A 20,651-nucleotide genomic window follows, 5' to 3' on the forward strand; every position below is an offset into this window, starting at 1 on the left:
AGAGACGAGATCGACCTGATTAAAGTTAAAGACTAATAAATGAAATACACTGTAAAAACAAAATGTGTAAAAACATCCATTTGTTTCTTTGAAAAAACTACAGTATTTAGGATAATAAAAGAATTTCACTATTAAAAAGAGGTAATTAATTGATACAATCCCAATAAAAAGGGCTTAAGCTCTACAGATATTTTAAAAGGAGATTGGTCCAGTAAAAGGAATTTATGTTAACACCTAACTAAAAAAAATAATAAACAAATAAAAGAAAACATCAGGGAAGTACATAATTTCCCGCCATGGTGATTCATCTATGATTTGCATGTTCCCTGCTGCAATCATGAATGATCCAATTTTAGAAGTGGAAAAGAATGAGATTTTAATCAAGAGGTCAAACAAAGGTAACTGATTCTAGCATCATAAGATGAAAAGTCTTTTACAGAAAACTTGGAAAATATATTAACATAATATCAATAAAACTCAATTCAAAGTCTATTTTAGATATATTTGGAATTTTTATTATAATAAAAATTAGCAAACTAACTATATCAAAAAGCTATATACCCATTTTTAATATAAAGTTTTTAGTATATAAAAAATATATCTACTGACTATATCATTTTTTAAAATTTGTTAACAATTAAGAAAATGTTAATAATTCTAATGATTTTAAAACAAATACAACTAAAAATATAATAAATATACCTTAAAAAAGGATTCCCTGCTTTGTGGTTGTAATGTCTGAGAAAACATACAGTATTCTTTGAGAAATAAGATAAGTTCTTTCCTTTTCTGATCATCTGTAGACTCATCAGTTAACTGAGCAAACAATTCTGATAAATATTTGGGATCATCCTATAAAAATAAATAAATAAAAAAAGGGCATACAGATTTCATTTTGAGAAAAGAAAAATATTTTTCATATATGAATGGTGCTAAAGTCTAAGAAGAACTAATCTATGCAAGAACATATTAATTATGATTAAAAATTGCACAAAAAACAGATAGATTAAAACTTTTAAAAATCAATGGAGCTTGGGGAAAAGAAATATATAAATGCTTAATATGCCTATCTTTTATAAAATTCACAAATATAATCCACAGTATAGAAAACTGAAACAATTTTTTAAAAATTTATTTAGTCCTTTTAATTTTCTATTTGCAAATATATTAAAATAAGAATATAATTTTTAAATCAAAACTAAAAACCAGATTAAAATTTTTTCATTTCAACTATTTTCATTTAATAAATGTCTACATCTTTCATTCACAATTATAGCATGTGAATAAATGTTAGTTAGTAAAAATAAATTTTTACAGCCTTTTTATTTCAAATATCATTTTGTTTCATCAATCACAATTCTCCAATACCTTTAAAAGCACTGTGCAAATTAGTTTGGACAAGATTAATTTTTCTTAAATATTGTCTTTTTACAAGGATTTCCAACCTCAAACAAATTAAAACTGTATTTTGTTAAGAAGCGATATTCACTCTGACTTATGTAAACTAATCTGATTATGCAATCATCATATGTGGAGCATTTTCACATCAATTATATTTAAATTGTTGTTGCAAGTGGTCAAGTGAATAAATTTTATTTTTCTCATCACAAAATAACAGATATCATATGCCAGAGGAAGTACTAGAATTGTTACCTCAAATCAGCATATCTGTATCACTATGAAGGATATTACTGAAGTAATTGGAAAAATCTAGTATTTCCTAAATTATTAATTGGAAATATAAGTCTGGGATAAAATGTGGACACAAACAAAAGATTGAAGCAAATTTCTTGATCAAAATAGTAAAATTTTCCTTTCTAGACATGTACAGATCTTCAGAGGGAATTATCGGCCTCTGGTGCGAGTGCTGACTCATAAAGCAGAGTTGGACAAGAACATCAATTCATAAAAGTTATAAATAATTGCAATAAAGTGGCAACATTTGTATTAGGTGAGAAAATAGCAGTCCTAGAATGCACAAGACTTGAATAAAGTTCAATACAGAGACAAAATACATTTTTGTGCAAGGGTTGCAATCAACATGTCAAGTGAAGTTCTTGAGAATTTATTAATGAATATCTTAACAATTAGGCAATATAAAAAGTGCATGCGTGGAAATTATTTTAGATCTGAAGAACTTAAAAGTGCCAGTTGATGGAATAATTAATTTCAAAAAATAAATTTCAATACTAGGTGACAAGATTGTATCTTTCATGCAAACATTTACTAGTAGTGAAGGTATATCTCAACACGATCTTTTCCCCTGCCTTAATTCAAAGCTTTTTCTTTAAAAAAAATAAACTGACCTATTAATTATCCAGATGCAGATCTCATAAAAAATTTGTGAAGCATTACGAAGAAGTGTGTAATATGAATAGCTCACCCACAAGAAAAATAACTGATAATGGTCAATAAAAGTATAACTCTTTTGATGACATGCTATGCTAAATATTCATGTTCTAAATTAATGGAATCTGTACTAAATGCTTACATGATATCACTAAAGCTAGAGGTGGATATAATTTTTTTTACTTAATTCCTATATCACCCATGTAGTTATACTAATTAAACTACAAATAAAAATATTTTTATATTTGTTCTAATTTGCACAGTAAAATCCAGTTTTTCTTGATTCTAATTTTTACCTACATTTAATTTTTATAGAAGCTTTGTCAGCTTCAAACCAAGTTCTAATATACAACATTCTATCCCTGCCTCGCCCTTTTTACCATACATTCCACATGAAATTTTTTCAAACAACTATACTTCATTTGTCAATTAAAAAATTTTTTTTCAATAACAACTATCATTGCATATATTTTTATTATTAAAAATATATTCTACACAATTTTTTCCAGCAAGATTTAAATTAAATATGCCTCTCATCAAATGCAATTCTTTATCAATATCAGCATGGCATATAGCCTGCAAACAAAAACGTCTTTCTAACAACTTGAGGAAATAGATAGTTTTTAAATCAATTGCATTTTAATGGAAAAAATTATATCCTTCCTATTTTCTTTTTGCTCCATACATAAATTTCATATAAATGCCATGGAAAGCATGATCTAACAGAATAAATTTTGTATCCAATAAAATATATAAACACAGCTAAAAATAACTAATTACAAAAAAAGCTTTATAAAAACTAAATATATATTTGAGCACACTTTTCAATAGTACTTAAAGTGTACAAAATTTGATTTTTTACCAACTTTAAGCCAAATATTGAAAAAAACTTGCCATATGTTCTCAAGATGTCAATAACTGGCTTACAACATTTAGTAAGCTACTATCAAAGAAAAATTTAAATTTGACAATGATACCAAACTATTTTAATTTGGCTCAGTATCAAAATTACATTAAAGAAATTTATATATATAAAAAAGGGCTTTAAGGTTCATTTCCTTTTGAAGGATTTTGTAAACAAAACTTTAAGAAGGGATTTAAATTACACCAATAATGCATTTTAATCCAGTTACTTTATAACAAATAACTGGGTGATAATTCAGAGAAAATTTATTTTTAAAAGTATCACAGAATCAATATGGATAAATATAAATCAGGTCAGGTATGTATCTGTCAGGTATGCTACATTTCCATAAAATTTAATAACTAGTATATTAATATATATCTAATCAGTAATTAGGTCGTAAAATAAGAGTCAAATGACTGTTATAATTATAATTAACATATTTTAATATCTTTAACAAAAATCATAATCCTATATCTATCTTCACTATACATATGCATATAAAGAGACAGTTCACTATACATATGCATATAAAGAGAGACAGTTGATCTATAATTTTCAAATTACAAAATACTGTAAAAAAAAATTATCCAAGTGAGGGGGCTACATTTCTATGTTATATAATATAAAAATATACTCCAAAGTTTTGTTCTGCAAAATAGTTTAGTACTAATTATTATGTTGAACTAATTATATATGTAATTAATTTTTTTAATATGTTTGACCACACACAGTATACATATAATTAAAGGGTCTTCTATTTAAATTTAATAAGAAATTATAAATTAACACAATTATATTTCTAACATATTCAACAAATTTGAAATGTAACCTATGATAGAAATTTAAAAATTCCATTTATTAACAAGTAATTAAGAATCTGCTTTATTTCAAAACATTTCTGTTTCGAAAATGTGGATGTAAAAAAAAGGAATTTTTCTATAATTTTGAATATTTTTATAAAAATGCTCTTCCCAAAGGTAATATTTTCCAATTTTCTTCAAAGCACTTATTATCATAAGAAAACGCTATATCTTACAAGAAAATGTCAACATGATCACAGAATATGCAATAAATTGATCCATTCTGACAGAAGCCTATTCAGGCACAACATATTTTTGATACAAATAAAAATTTATCTAAAAAGAGAAATCAGTGCTTTCCTTCAAATTAAAAACTAGAATTTTTTTTTTTTTTTTAAATAAAGCATCTATAGTTATAAAATAATCTTATTTGCAGTTTTGGCCACACAAACTTTAAAATTTCTGAATAAATAATAATAATAATTTCTGAATAAATAATAGAATAATTAATAATAAATAATTTCAAATAAATGCATTGGGGCAAAAAATGCAAACATGACACAGCTTGAAACTAAAACCGGGTTTCACAAAATAATGAACTGTATTAAATATAAATACTGAGAAATAAAATCTCATTAATTGAACAATAAAATGGGTATATTTATACACAAAATGCATGACAAAAAAAAATTGTAGATTCATTGCATAAAAGAAAAATTTATCGCAAGAATGATAAAATTCAATTCTGAAAAGATTGAGAAATATGGAATCAAGCAGAAATGCATCATATCTGAAAATGGCTTTCAGTCACAGAGTTTAATGGACGCATCCATAATTTTTCATATTTTTTTAAAATTTACACAGCAATAAAAAAAATCAATGTTAAGGCTAGCCGTAGTAATAACTCAACCTGAAAAATTACTTGATATAATTTTTAAAAAATTGGTTACGTAGAAGGATTAAGAAAATATAAAAATTGTTTACATTTTATTTAAAAAACAAATGTACAGAAGAGATTTTTTTCTTTCTTTTTGCTGTCATAAATGCATAATCAATAAACAATAAATATGATTATGATATAAACATTTTTATAAGAACCACTAATAAAACAAAACAGCACTATCATTAGGTTTAAAAAGGGAAAGGAAAGTTGATTTTCTCACCAATAGTTTATAATATATTTAATTATCATGTTATACAATTTATTAATCTAATTTGTGTTTTGAAACCTTCAACATCTAAAATAATATATATGATGCAACAACATCTTCTTAAATCAAATCAATAGTTAAGGTTATTTTTTTACTGGCAGACTTGAAAAATACAGCTTAATTCATAGAAGTTTCTCACAAATTTTCATAATTTTAGACAAGTTAAGAATTTTAATCTTAGAATTACAAAGATTAAGAGAAAAAAATTTATGTGAAATTATCATTTAGAAACATTTTAAACATTAATACATTTAAAAATAAATGTATTAATAGATCAGATATTTTTAAAAATGCAAAAGTCATGCAACTACTGAAATTAAAAAACACGGATATTTTGAAGATATTACTAATTTATTTCACACTTCAACAATGACATTATTTTAATCCTCTATTCACTTCTTTCAAATTTCTCTCTAATGAAACTATACATTTCAGAACATAATTCAAATGAAAGAAATGCCAAAATAAATAATATCTACTTTAAAAAAGAATTGAAAGAAATATATGGATTTAATCAATGTTTCAGCTTTTATCAATTTAATTGCAAAAAAAATTTCCTAATACTAATATATATTTATATTTGAAAACAATCTTTTATATATCAACTAAATATTTTAATGAATAAAAATAGTATAGAAAATTTGTTTCAGTGAAATTTTTCACAATTGCATAATATTACGTATAAAATAAAGTATAAATTGAATAAAAATGCAAATATAATTTTCAGAAATTAAAATCATGAGTGAAGAGCAGTTATGTACAGACAAGATATTTTTTTTTTTTTTTTTGTCAGGACCTCAAATTTTATATACTTTTTAAGTCATTTAGAAATAAAAATTATTTTATAATTTTGAAGAATCAAATAAATAAATTAATAATTAAGTTTTAAAAATCAAATAAAAAATCATTTTTAAACAATCAATTTTTTAAAATATAAAACTAAAGGCTACTTACCTGAATCATAGACACTATTTCAACCTTATTGAAGAAAATAAAAGAACTAAGCGTAGACAGCATATTCTCTTCGAAGACTGAAGGAGTAGGAAAGCACACATCCTGAATGTACTGGACGCGATATGTCTGATGGATTTTTGCTATGAGTTCCTGATTTGAGATGGGGATGACTTCCTTGAAATGAGAAACATTACGCAAAAAGTCCCTGTGCCTCTTTGGAGTAGGGCTTGAGGGGTCATATTCTAGTGCCCCCACAACGTCAAATATCGTGTCCTCAGCAAACATCACTTCAAACAAAGCGTTCTTGTTAAGCATAAATATATTCCTAAAAATTTCATATAGTTGATGTAGTCCTTCTATATTATCTAGGTCTTCACAGACATGGAATAGTTTAAGAAGTTTTTTTATATAATTCTCAGACTCGAGAATAATTGCTAGTTTTTCCCTCCGAGCAGGTGAGGGTAAACAGCTGCTAATGACTTCAGTTAGTTCCTCTAACCTGCTAAGCTCACAAGGAGGCAGTTCAATTGGAGGGGCGGAATCGGATACGTCCTCAAAGCGTTCATCTTCAGATTCTTCAACTAAGTCTTGCGTTATATCCACTGAAGGATCTTTTCCTTGAACCTGGAGAAGAAGAGAAACAATCATAAGTACTCAAAAATTTAACTTAATTTCAAATTTCATAACATCATAAATTAAACAATGCAAATATTAATCACATATTAATTACAAAAATCAAATAATTCTGATATTTTACTATTTTATTTTATTCATTACATATTTGAAATAATTTTTAGAAATGATGCAGGCTTGAGACAAAAAATGTTAAACTTCTAGAATAATGAATTGTTACTAAACATAATATGGAGAAATAAAATAAGTGTATTATAATTGAACTGTAAAACGAATAAATTTACACAAAAAGTGATTGAGATATTTAAAATATTAGATTTTGAAATAATTGTAAACAGCAAATTTCTTAATTAGGAACATACTGAATTTAAGAATCATTTCTTATTTAATTGATATAAATTTAGAAATAATTATAACATTTTTTTTTTTTTTTTTTTTGCTTTTTAACAGTTTGACATGAATTGTTTAAAATTAAATTGTCTTCTAAAAATAATATACTTGTGCACACAATTTGCATTTTTAATAAAAAAAAATTGCAAACAACATTATCTGACTTAAAGTCAATAAAATATAGGTGCGAAATTAAATTTAAAAAAAATGTTAAAAGTAAAAGAAATACAATATTTTCCTTAGTTGTTAATTTATAGATAATACAGACACAATATTTTGAATGTACATGTATTCTGGTTGTTGTGCACTAACAGAAAAGTATTATACATTATAATATTTTTAATGAATGATTTCAAAATAATCTGTAGATCAAGTTCTTGAAATGATTTATCATTAATGTGATTTCCATTAAGTAAATTATTATTTAATTTCTAACTCAAATTTCTAAAAAGAGTTACAAATGTATAATAATTCAGAAAACAATCATTCATTTAAATTTAATTGCTCAGTTAAAAAATTGAATAAAACCTGAATGCAATTTAAATTTAAAAAACAAACTTGAAGAAATGAACTTGCAATTATCATATGAATTAAAATAACTCTAATATTTTTAAAAAATAGCTTATAAAAGAATCATCACAAACTAAAATAACTGTCTGAATTCTATTTAATCTCACACATTACCATTTTTTAACAATCTAAATGATTATGTTTTAAAATTTATCCATTTAAAAGTATTTTTAGAAATAAAAAATGCATAAAATAGTAAATTTAACGCTACATTAACTATCCACTCTGAATCAGAGAAATAATTTTAAATCAAGTATAGCTTTAATTATCTCCATAATTAAATGGGAAGATGGGAAAAAAAACTTAAATCAATTGTTTATTAACTTTAAAAAAAAAAAAAAAAAAAAAGCTATCAGAATTTTAAGGAGGAAATCTGCATATAAATAGAATCCAAATGTTTCATTATTTAAATAAGATATAAACTGTCAAATAAATAAAGTGAAATTTTAAAAAAAATTAAATTAAAAAAAAATTAAATTTAAAAAAAACTTTTCTGTAAAAAAATTGTGAATGTGGAATAATATACGGGTTATTTATCGGTATATATCTTGAAACATTTGGCAAACATAAAATTTAGTTAGTTTTTTCAGCTTTTCTTTAAAAATGGAAACATGCATTTGAAAATTAAAAAAAAAAAAAAAAAAATTATAAAATAATTCATCTATGTGTAACACAGTTTAATAGGCACAATTATCATAAACTGATAATGAAAACTTATTGCATATTTATGACAAAATAAACAGCAAGAAAATCGGGATATAACATATTTGGGATGTTAAGGTCAAGAAAATTTGCATTAATGTACTGTTAGTAGCAAGAATTTAATATGAGTATTTTCATTGAAATTTTTGAATTCAGAAACTTTTAAAACACTGGACATCATAAAGAAACTTTTACACTTTCGTCCCAAAAGTCTACAGATAGTTATATATTTAAAAAATTGAAATTTGTAAAACCAAATTTAAAATCTCTTCATAAAAAATTTTTAGATAATTTTTTTTCTTAAATATGCTTATTCTTATTTTTTAAATATATGTATATATATATGGCTAATTAATTTTAAAAAATTGTAAAATATCCCAAATTAACTATAAGCCTACTTAATTGTAAAAAATATTGATTTCATACAAGTATAGGTGACAATAACTATTAGGAAAAAATAATTTTATTCATTCTTACTTTTACTTACAGTTTAAAGATAATGTTAATTTTGGATGCACATATAAACTATCAACAATTTGTAAAAATGATTAATTTATTTAGGGTACCCCATAAGTTTCTTTCCTTTTTTATACATGATTTTCCACAATTTGTTGTTTAAGATTGATTTACTGTATTAAATATGAATTAATCTCTGTCCTCTCTATCCTGTTCTTCCATTGATCAGAAAGCCTCATTACCCACCCCTTTCTTAAATTGTTAGAATTTACAGGGGTGTTTGTGGGACCCCAAAAAATCCCCGGAAACTTTTACGGACTTACTACCGACATTTTGGAGTTTCGAGAAGGGGGGGGGGAGAAATGAAAAATTACGATTATGAAGTATTGAATGACCTAATTATAAAAGTTCAATGAATTACTTTTTTTGCAAAATTAATAACCATTAATTTTGCAAAATTAAGACCTTTGAACCAGGTCACGTGATCGCACATCTGGTCGAACGAAGTCTCTCCCTTTTTTTTCTGCCGCGCCGAAAGAATCCAGAAGAGAATGTCCGAGAACCGGGGGAATGAGTCATAACTCGCAATAAGGAAAGAACAAAAAAGAAGTTTTTTTTCCCCTTTTCACGCATTATCACTGCCTTTGGAGAAAGAAAGGAAAAGTTTTCACCACACACACTGACCTTGCGTTTTCTGCTTTCAAAGCAAACAAAATTACCCAGATCAAAATAAATAATTCATTATTATTCCTACTTCCTTTTGAACGACGATCCCCGGAATTTCCGGGTATCGAAGTTCAAAATCCCCGGAATTCCGGGGTTTCCCCGGAGCACAAACACCCCTGAATTTACCAAAAGCTACAAGTTAGCCAACAAGTTAATTTTACCACAAGTTCATAACTACGGCTTGGCTACTCCGTTCCACTTAAATATAAAGCATAAGAATTAAATATGAATAACTGGATCGCAGAGTATTGGTGGGAGCTAAGGTTGAGTTCCTAAGGGTAATTAATCAATGACTAAGGTACAACCTTTCCCATGGAAAGCACATTCCATCATTGTAGGAGGTAGCTGATCCCCACCACTTCTGCACCCCATCTGGATGGTGAGAACCAATCACCATGCTAGAAGCTTCTCATCCTCATATCTCAGGTACCCCTCACCCCCTTTTCCCTTATGGAATGGAAACTTTTGATAATTTTTGCAAGTAACTGTGATAATATTTTTATGATACGAACAAAAAACAATTGGATATAACAAGATCTGGAGAGTAAAGGAGATGCAGCAGAAAATCTTCATCAAAATGTAACAACGATTAATTTGCAGCCCATGCAAATGCAGTTTTGTATGCCATGATTAAAAAAATGCCTTCATAGCTTGCTTTTTTTTTTTTTTTTTTTGCTAAGATGGTTTTTAATTTATAAGACTGATTGCAGTACTTAGCAGTATTGATGACTTCCACCTGAGGAAGGAACTTGTATTAGACTACATCTTTCCAGTCTTACCAAATGGGCAATAAATTTTTTGGGAGAAACAGGTTTTACAACAGTCAAAATCTATAGTCCTTAAACCAAGTTTGTTCCTGATGCACATGTTAATACAAAATTCATCTCTAGTGACAAGTATCTTTAACACATTCATCAATAAGGATGAATTAGATAAAAACTCCATGAAAAGTCAAACATCAATTCTTCTGGCTGTTGACATTTTTTATACAAAAAATAAATGAAAAAAAGTAAAGGTATTCTTCAGATATGTATTAGAAAGTTCAACCTATCTATCTAAACTGGCATAAGAGACAAATTTTAGACCACAGAAACCTGTAATTGAAAGTATCTGAAAGATGAGATATCTCGTCGGTAGCGTTGAAAGTGTTAAGAAACGTTCTTTTTCATGTTGCTGGGTAAGCAAATCGCACATTGAGACATCAACAGATGTGGAATCCATTCATGCTGATTTCACATATCTCATCCTATCAGGTTATTATGTATCAGTGTCCTAAGAATGTTAATGATATTCAATACCTCATGCGCATTCTATCACATAGTTTAACTGAACATGTCCTTAACAAGATCTATATCAATCCTTGTCATCGTCCACTATAGCATTAATCTTTCAGGTCATAATTGACAGCTTTTAAATCCCTTAAATGAATCACAGATGGTTGTAATCTTAGTGCCACTTCCACCTTTTTTTTTAAAACAAAGAAGCATAACTTGCCACAAATATTTCCTTTAGCTAGAGAGAGTGTCACAATGAAATGTACTTTAAAAGACAATTAAAATGTCAATGCCCTAAATGTTGATAGATAAGGCTACATGTTTTTTATCAACATAGCTACCTAAAGTAATTGAAGTGGTGTAAAAGAAACTTATGAGACATCCCAATAACACGACTATTTCCTGATTATATTAAGAGCATTGTTTAAAATAGAAGCATTTAAATAATGAACCAGAGGAAGAATAAAATATTATATGATCTTAAAATTATGTATTCTACTATAAAGATTTTTAAAACGTATCATAAAAATAAGGAGTGAATAAGAATTATTTCCATTAACAAATCAAAAATCTGATGCAAAAGGGTTGGGGACTATGTGAAAACCACATTTCATGTTCAGAAAAATGAAATTAATTGCATATCCATTTATGTGCTATTTGAAAATAACTATACTATTTTGAAACTATTTTTGAGTTCTCTTTATTAAAATAATTTAATATTTTTGCTTCAATCTTTGATTTCTTTGTAACCCAACAAATTATTTGAAAGAAACAATGATAAAATCAATAGAATTTTGTCTCAGATCACAAAATCCAGGGTGCGTAGTCAGATTTTATTTTAAAATATAAGTATTTTTTAAGACATCAGAAAAAGATAAAAAATTTTTTATTATAAAACAAAATGTTATAATGAAATGAATTTTGGATATTAATCAAATATCCAACTTCATAAAATATTAAAAAAATACCACCAATAATTGTTGACTATTTTTCACCAACACTAAAATTAAATTATTTAAAATGTCTTTTTTGCAAGTTTTTGTTTGAAAAATCTTATTAAAGCACATTTATTGCAAATCTAAAATAATTTCATTATTCTAAGTTATATTACGCAAGAAAAATCAGTTTAGTGCTACTTCATTAACATTTCAAAGTAAGCAAAAGATGGGATATAAAAATTATGATGAATTTATTAAACATAAAAACTTGTTTCATTAAAAATATTTTCTAATAAGTTCCTTCAATTTTCTTTCTAATAGCTTTTTGCAACTTATCAGAATTTTTTTATTAAGAAAATCTCCAGCTTGATGATAAAATGCTTCTTTATATTCAATTTCTATAATTCCTTTTGCTAAAGAAATTTCTTTTTCTCAAAAAATATCAAGACATAAAAATTCTAGCTTTATTTATGTCATTTACAGGTATTTATTAAAGCCATTTGTTTCTCAAAAAATGTGATCATTTTTTAATGAGTTGATGTTGATAATATTTTCAATTCTTTAGTAATTTTAAATAACAGATCCTGCCTGACTGCTTTACATGGTAATAGATCACAATCACACATTTTGAAACATGATACTTATCATCAGATGCTCGTTCATGAGAAATAATGAAAAATTTTTATTCCCACAATTTTGAATATGTACTGTCTTCCAATAAAGGATTTAAAAAGCAATCCAACCACACTTTCTTGACATTAAAATTTTTCAAATAGAGTACAGGTGATCAGAAAATCATCCATATACTCCAAGAAATGAACTTATGTTTCCATGAGAACAGATCCCCCTCATCTTCATCCTTTCTGATGTAAAAACAACATAGCATGTTCCTTTCTTTTTCTTTTTCTCCCCCATACTTACTATACCAAAACAACATTTTTTAAAACAAGCTACTGACAATCATGGTTGACAGCATATATTTTTATTAGATATTTCTTTTGTGGAATGTAAAGCTTTCCATAATTTCTCATTGCTTGCACATGCAATCACTCTATCAATTGCAGAACATGGTGCATTATTAGAAAAATTAAACTTTCATTAGCTATTAAGTGAAGAAATTTCACACAAGAAATTGGCTTTCAAATTTTTTTTTTTTTAATACAATGATTATTTAGTTAACTCATGAATAGCAGATGCATAAGAAAGCAAAAGAGAGTCGTCACTTTGATTTGAAGAAATGACTTAATAAGGTATGCAATAAATGTGACAGTAACAGAGGTAGTTTCTTCAAAACTCTTTTATACTCCCCAATAAAAGTGTTACAGATCATCCTTCCCTCTTACATAAAAATTTGGGGCACTGTCAAGGCAACAAAAGATGTGAACACTCAAATTTATATTTTCAGAATCTTGCTCACAAGTGTTTTGTGCTTCACAATACAACAAAGAAAACCAGGTATGTATTTTTGAAGCTTTTTTTGGTAGACCAACTGACAGAGAATTACAATTTTAGCAACAAGAATATTTTAAAAATTTCATTTACCTAAGCTGTTGTAGTTCTGCATTATTGTGATTACATGCATGAAAATATCATACAGATGACCAACTCTTTGATGGATTGGTTCATAAACTGATATTGATTTATACTCTAGATGCTGAAACTGCATCATTTTTTTTATAACTTTTGCCATTTTAAAGTTATAATGTTCACTTGCACTCAGATAAACAGACAGGAAAAAAAAAAAAAAAAATCAAGTAAGCAGAATTTATTCAAAATTTGAGGGAAATCTGCAAGCGTGGTATTATGATATTATACCAAGCTTCATCTTTCAAAAATGGAGTATTTTTAAGTTGCTGTTTACAAACAGATTCCAAAACTTTGTTTTTGATAGGTCTGAATATGTGGAGATCACCAAAATTTCAAGCTTAAATTTTTTGATGATTATAATTCTTTTTTTTTTTTTTTTTTTTTCCTATCAGAAAGGTAAAGGTTCACTGGTATTATTTTATTTATGATATCTTGAATAATACTATTAAGTAATGAACCACAAATAATTTTAAAGCACTATAAACTATAGGTTCATTTTTATTTAATGAAGTTTTGAACAATTGAGTGTATTAACCTTTGAAAATCCATGGTTAATTAAAAAATATATTTCCTCTACATATTGTTAAAAAGTTACATAGTTTTTTTGTTTGTATGTGCACAAAAATTTCTTGCATTAAAAAATTTAAATAAAGTATAATTGGTGGTTTATTATACTAAGTTGAAATAACAAATGTGCAACAAAATAAACCAGTGTGAATAAGCACAGAGCTATTGGCCGAAATTACATCGTTTTACACGAATATATAAAATTAGCACTAAAAAGCAATAATTAATCCCCCATCTAAACAAGAAAAAGGATAAGAATCAAGTAAATGAACAAAAATATATTTTCTCCATATTATCAGTATTTTCCTAAGCTGAGATAAAACTTATTTTCAAATTTCCCAATCCATTAAGACCCTATCAGAAATGGACATTCGACTATAGCAAAGAGGATGCAGTCATATAATATGAATGATGCAGCATAATTCTGTATTGTGGAGAATTTTTTTTTTTTTTTTCCCTCCAGAAAGAAAAATCAGCACTTATAGACACACACAAAAAAAAAAAAAAAAATCAGCATTTTTAAGAATCTTATCTAAAAGAAACATTAAAAATAACTGTCTTAAAGTATTTTTCATGACACTACGCACCCTGATTTATGTTTAAAAAAATGCATAGAAATTATAAACATATTAATGTAAAACTTCCCTATTTGGATATTTTATTAAAACAATAATTTGAAGATTTTTAAACATTAGCGATCATTTATTAAATTTGTATTAGTTGAAATTAAGTTTTTAACTAATAACTTTACATAAAGTAATTTATTTAGTTAGTGCCAAATTTGAATATCCATAAATTAGGGAAGTTTTGTGATTTTAACAAATATATTTTCAAACTTAGTGAACCAGGTTTTTTTTTCCCCAAATAGAAGGTAACTTTTAATAATTATTTTAAAAGTTACTGATTAATTTATTATTTAAAATACCAAAAAAAAATTAAATTCAGAAACTAAATTTGTAAAAATAAATACCTAGTAAACACTGCACTGCAGAGTAAAATTTAATTTTGTAACATTGTTTTATCAGTCATATTAACTTTAACAACTATTTGTATTTAGTTAATTGACTTCATTTTAGAAGAGAGAGTTTAATTAAACAGGCAGAAAAATAGAACATGTAAAATACAGATAATTCAAAGAGAATAGCCATAATAAACAATGCAAAAACAAAAATAAATAAAATTATTTCAAAAGATTAGACAGTTATTTAATAAAGAAATAATTCAGCAATTCAAAATGTTACATGGAAAAAAAATCATAATAAGCAAGAGAGGAGATTTTGCAATATAATTTCACAATCAAAAATTACTTACTGTGAAGCCTATACAAAAATAAACAATTCTAATATCTACTCATTCATGAAAGCTAAAGAATTCAGAATCACAATTTGATTACTTAAAATCAAATCACGAAATAAAATCCTTTAATAAAAAATCGATACACAGTACAAATCCATTTGGCACTGCTTCACGAATATTGAATCAATATCAAATTCAATAAAAAAAATGTTAAAAAAAAAACCTGGTCACTAGCAAATAAAGTTTTAAAAATTTTTCAGGAATGAGTAAGATAATATACTTACATTTAGAATACTTCGCGAACTTACTTGACATATCTTCTCCCATATCTCATCACAACCTGCTTTTTCTTGAAAACTAAGAGCTAAATCAAAATTGTCACCTTCAGACCAAACAATAAGTGTTTCCTACAATAATGAAATATATAAATATTTCATAGTAATTCCTAACACAACTAAAAATAGTATACAAAGTGTAGACTAAAATAAAGTACATAGTGTGCTAAGGGAAAACTATGTAGTTTTTTTTTTCCCTTTGTACACTATGTAAACAAAAGAATTTCTCACAATAAATTATTGCAATCATATTACATTACACAATTTTATTTTATTATTTGAGAGCATATAAATAATAATAAATGCCACTGTCATAACATACAAACATTTATTTGTTCTTCCTTATTTAGAGATGAAAACATATATAATTTTAAAGTTACATTTAAATTTATTTCTAAAACATCTTTTATAAATGTCCAAAAATTTTATTGTGGAACAGAAAACATTAAAATCTGCTTACTTGTTGCTTTTGATAAGCAGTGTCTGGTAGAATTTTAGATTCTAAAAGGACAGATCCTAAAAAAAAGATTAAATAAATTTAAATAAAACATATTCAATACTTTTATGTTTAAATTCCCATTTATCCAAACAAAACTTTATTTCGTCTAATATATCTATGTATAAACTTTCAACTATAAAGTAAATCTAAATATGAAAAAATTACATAAAAGTTTGTTCAACATGAAATAAACACAATGAAGGGAACATATTCCTTTATTACAAAACATAAAAAAATAGTCAAATAATTAATAAGCTACCAATAGCTAAAAAAAAAAAAAAAAAAATTAATCCCAAATTTAAAAATTGAACAGAAGCAATATTAATTAACATTCACATTATGTTAAAACAGAAATAAATCTTTTCATTTGTCTCCCAAATATATTAAAACTGAAAGATATTTATCAGTTTTTCTTTAAACCCTGTAGGTTTTTTTTATTATTAAAATGCTCTAATAATATATTTAAATTACATAATATGTTTCTGTTTAAATTTGATTTTATTCAGCTTTTTCACATATATTAGCATGTAACCCAACTTTCATTACTTTTTTAAAGGGTGGGAGAAATAGCATTGAGAATTTATTTACAACTTATAGGATAATTTAGACTGCAGAACTGCTCAACATTCTTAATTATAACACAATAGTACTTACGGATAAGACTTAAAAGCATTGTAAGGTAATTCTATATAAGTATGTGAGACACATTATTCAATAAAATCATTTATTTAAATCTTTTTAAAAAAGGGTTATATTTATAAGTAAATTAATAACTTAAAAAAATATTATGAGCTTAAAAAATCTGATTTCCTCCGCTAATATTCAACATCCCTAACACCGCCATTTAACTGAATAGGTAGATGGTCCACAGTGCTACACATTTATTATTTTTTTAGGAATGATATCAAGAAAACAAAACTCTTAAATTGCTATCTTGATGCATGATATACATCTTGAAATGTATAAAGATTTAATTCCAATATTTAATATTTTTGGTAATAATGGGCTTGTAATACTGTGCCCCACTTTTAGGACATAGTGTGGTACATATAACAGTTAAGTGTTACTTTATAATAGCAATGATTAATAGAAAGAATGGGCTTTTATAAATGCATTTGTAATAAAAGATACAAGATTATCTAATGTCTTCTTCAGCAAAAACAGATATGAATTTGTATATAATAGCTATACATGCAGAAGAAATTATAAAGTATGCCATTTTCACGTATTCTCCAGATACTAAGCCTAACTTTCTTTGTCTATTTCCCATGCTTAAATATTAAAAACAAAGTATAAGCAATTGTTAATATGATAAAACTGTTAATAATGTAAAGAAATATACTAAAAAACATCCTGTGATAAGATATATAAAGCTATATAGTGAAAAAGCTTATGGAAAATAAAATCTATTTATGTTACCAGTGATATTATTAAAATATGTAATTAAAAATTGCAGTACTACTAGGATTAATGAAACTCATGTCATGAAAATATGCTTAACAGAAATATGTTAAATATATTATATATGTAACAGAGTACCCAATTCTATTCTGGAATACTGTATCCCATTTGACACAATTTATGGCTAAATAACATGAATTAAATCATCTATTTTAACTTAACAGGACCTAAATACAATTAGCTGTACTACTAAAACTTTACTCAATATAAAATTAGGTATTTGTGTATTAATCATATGCCACTGGAAAACTTTTGGTTTAATCTCATATCTTTGAGGAACATAGTTAATAGATTAATATGATCTCTAATAATTTTTTGGTAAACACTGGTTGTAATAAACATGATATTTTAGGTGATTAATTCCTGGCACACAATTAATACACAAAATACTTAAAATTAAAACTACCTATTAATAGAGAAAACTGAATTATCAACATAAAATTTCACTTTTCAACTTGTAAAAATGTAGGTTTATTTTTTTTAAATATAACTAACTGTGCAAATTCTTTCAAAACATATGGCCAAAACTTTAATTAAAAAGAGATGAAAATATATATGTTATTCATAGTCTGTCACTTTTTGTTCAAAAGCTGTGTATTAAGTGTATTTGGTTTTATGTAGTTTCAAAATAAATTTTGATATTTGTATCAGCAGTTATTATCACTTACTATTAAAAGGAGATAATTAAAGTTAGGAAATCCATTAAAAATAAGAATGAATTATTAATACAGCTCACAAGATACAAATACATGTTGTTAATCGTACATTCTGACTATCATGTTTTTTATAAAGCAAAAACAGAATATATAAATATATTGAGTAAATAAATTTATGTAATAAATTTATTACATAAATAGATAATAACACACATCTATTTAATTACACATTTAATTTTAAAAATATTTTTCATTAATATAATGAGATTAAATATAAATATTTTTTCCAGACACAATAACAGTTAAATGAGCAATATTTGCTCAGACTTTTGTTTAGAATGCATGTAATTACAACATAATTCATTAACTCTTCAAGCCATTCCTAAATTCAATAAAAAAAAATATAATAATCAACATCAGAATATTTGATGATTTTAAAATGTAAATTAAGAGAAAAAAAACTTTATTGGAAATTAGGTTTAAAATTTAAAAAAAAATTAGAATAAATAATTAATAAATTTCTAACATTAATTAAAATATATCAATTAACAAAAAAAATTTTAATTTTTATATGGACAAAACATTAGAACAAAACAAATATGCAATACTACCACAAAAAAAATGGCTGGTTGAAAATTTATGTAAAAAAAAAGTGTTATCATTATATCATCATAGATTGTTGAAATTACTTCATTAACTTAATTACTACTTCTATAATGCACGATATAAACTGTACAACTAATATTCTTAAAATTACAAAATAATTTTAGAGAGAAACAAGTTCTTCATGCTAATAACAAATATTAAAATTATTAACGGATGTAAATATTAAACCTATAAATTAAAAATAGTACACATAATAAGATAATAAATCAAACTGATAAGCTATATAATACTTAAAAAAATTTGTTACATGTCACTTTTTATAAATGGTATTTCCTAAGGTCTTTTTATGAATTCATACTCTCACAGCACATGCAATTAAAAAAACTTTATTGATTCAATGAAGTGTAGGAGACTCTTACCATCTGATTCAGCACGTACTAATAATGACATGCCTTTTAATCTATCAATATATGATGATGAAACATGTCCAGTTCCTCTGTCATCCCACTGTCGATCAGCATTTAAAGCATAAAGTTTAACACGGCGCCTTGTATCAGCCATGCTGTTATATAATAGATTACAGGTTCAATAAACCTGCATTATAATGCTAAAAACCACATCTTCTGTGACAATGGCTAAAAAGAAGACAAAAAATACCGTTTTCAATGATGTATCTCCAATCAAAATTACTTTTGAACTCTTACTTCAACACACATATGGCAAACATATAGAAGAATTTCTATTAGCTTCTATATCATGCAACTACTATGCAAAGTACTCACTATTTATTTACAAAAACGGTACAGTATTAAAAATGGAATATGATCAAATGCTTTGTGCGATTTTTTTTAAAATTCGGAAACATATAACGTCGATACACAATATCACATTTATTTATATGATTTTATCCTTGATAAATTTCATGTATTATATCAAAGATATATCGAATATTACTTCGTCTGATATTCAAATACGTTCAAGATGATTTTCATTCACAACATTGGATAATATTCGATTGTATTCGGTACACTAGTGCAATGTAAACAAGACGATGGATTGACAATTGACGAACTCACCAATTAATTCTTAATGCTTAATACTGTGACACACAAAAAGATTTCATTTCCCGTCTTTCAAACTATTTTTTAAAACACAAACACAACAAATATATCTGTCTTTATAAAATGATGAACGAGCATTCCAAGTTATTGAAACGACGGTCAACAGTTGCCCTAGCTGGCGCTAGGCACTCGGGATTCCAAAACACCGCAAGTAAACATGGAGAATATATTTTAAAACAATACAGGCAACACCAAAGCACCTCTCAAAATTATTGCACTTAACACACTTCACACCACAACTACAACGGTGCACTTTCAGATGACTACGATTTTCGCAGGTTCAGATTTTTCAGATATCCATCACAAACACTCACCGATAAGAAGACGCCATATTGAAAACAGCTCACATCTACGGGGTTAACGAAGTACCTTCATGGAGTAGCGCCATTTTTCGAAACGAAATTTTTGTAAGGTATGCTTATGCAATAAAATATTTTTTTTAAATCTTCGAGGGAAAATGAACTAAGGGTTTTAATTAAAATAGTATTTGATTCTTAAAGAATGAAATTTAACATCAATGGCAAATTTAACTTTGTAAATACTCACAGAATAAGATGCCCTTATTCTAGAAAAAGATGTTGTAGAATGAGATATTTCGAAAACGTTATTTTAT

General features: G+C 25.9%; 1 protein-coding gene across 3 annotated transcripts in view; it reads right to left on the bottom strand.

The window, feature by feature from the left end:
• LOC129957697 (serine/threonine-protein phosphatase 4 regulatory subunit 3-like) overlaps positions 1-20,394 on the bottom strand; it is a 31,988-nt gene extending 11,594 nt beyond the window's left edge. The window contains exons 1-6 of one of the 3 annotated variants that reach the window (XM_056070156.1): positions 19,994-20,393; positions 19,337-19,552; positions 16,156-16,211; positions 15,645-15,767; positions 6,222-6,845; positions 703-852 (exon numbers count right to left, since the gene is read on the bottom strand). In XM_056070156.1, coding sequence (XP_055926131.1) covers positions 703-852; positions 6,222-6,845; positions 15,645-15,767; positions 16,156-16,211; positions 19,337-19,478 — 1,095 coding nt within the window. In that variant the 5' untranslated portion in view covers positions 19,479-19,552; positions 19,994-20,393. Of the gene's footprint in view, positions 1-702; positions 853-6,221; positions 6,846-15,644; positions 15,768-16,155; positions 16,212-19,336 lie in introns of all 3 variants that reach the window. The other 2 variants (XM_056070158.1, XM_056070157.1) reach the window with 2 other exon arrangements.
• Positions 20,395-20,651: the final 257 nt, after the last annotated feature.

The sequence above is a fragment of the Argiope bruennichi genome, chromosome 11, assembly GCF_947563725.1.
Source record: "Argiope bruennichi chromosome 11, qqArgBrue1.1, whole genome shotgun sequence".
NCBI classification, from domain to species: Eukaryota; Metazoa; Arthropoda; class Arachnida; order Araneae; family Araneidae; genus Argiope; species Argiope bruennichi.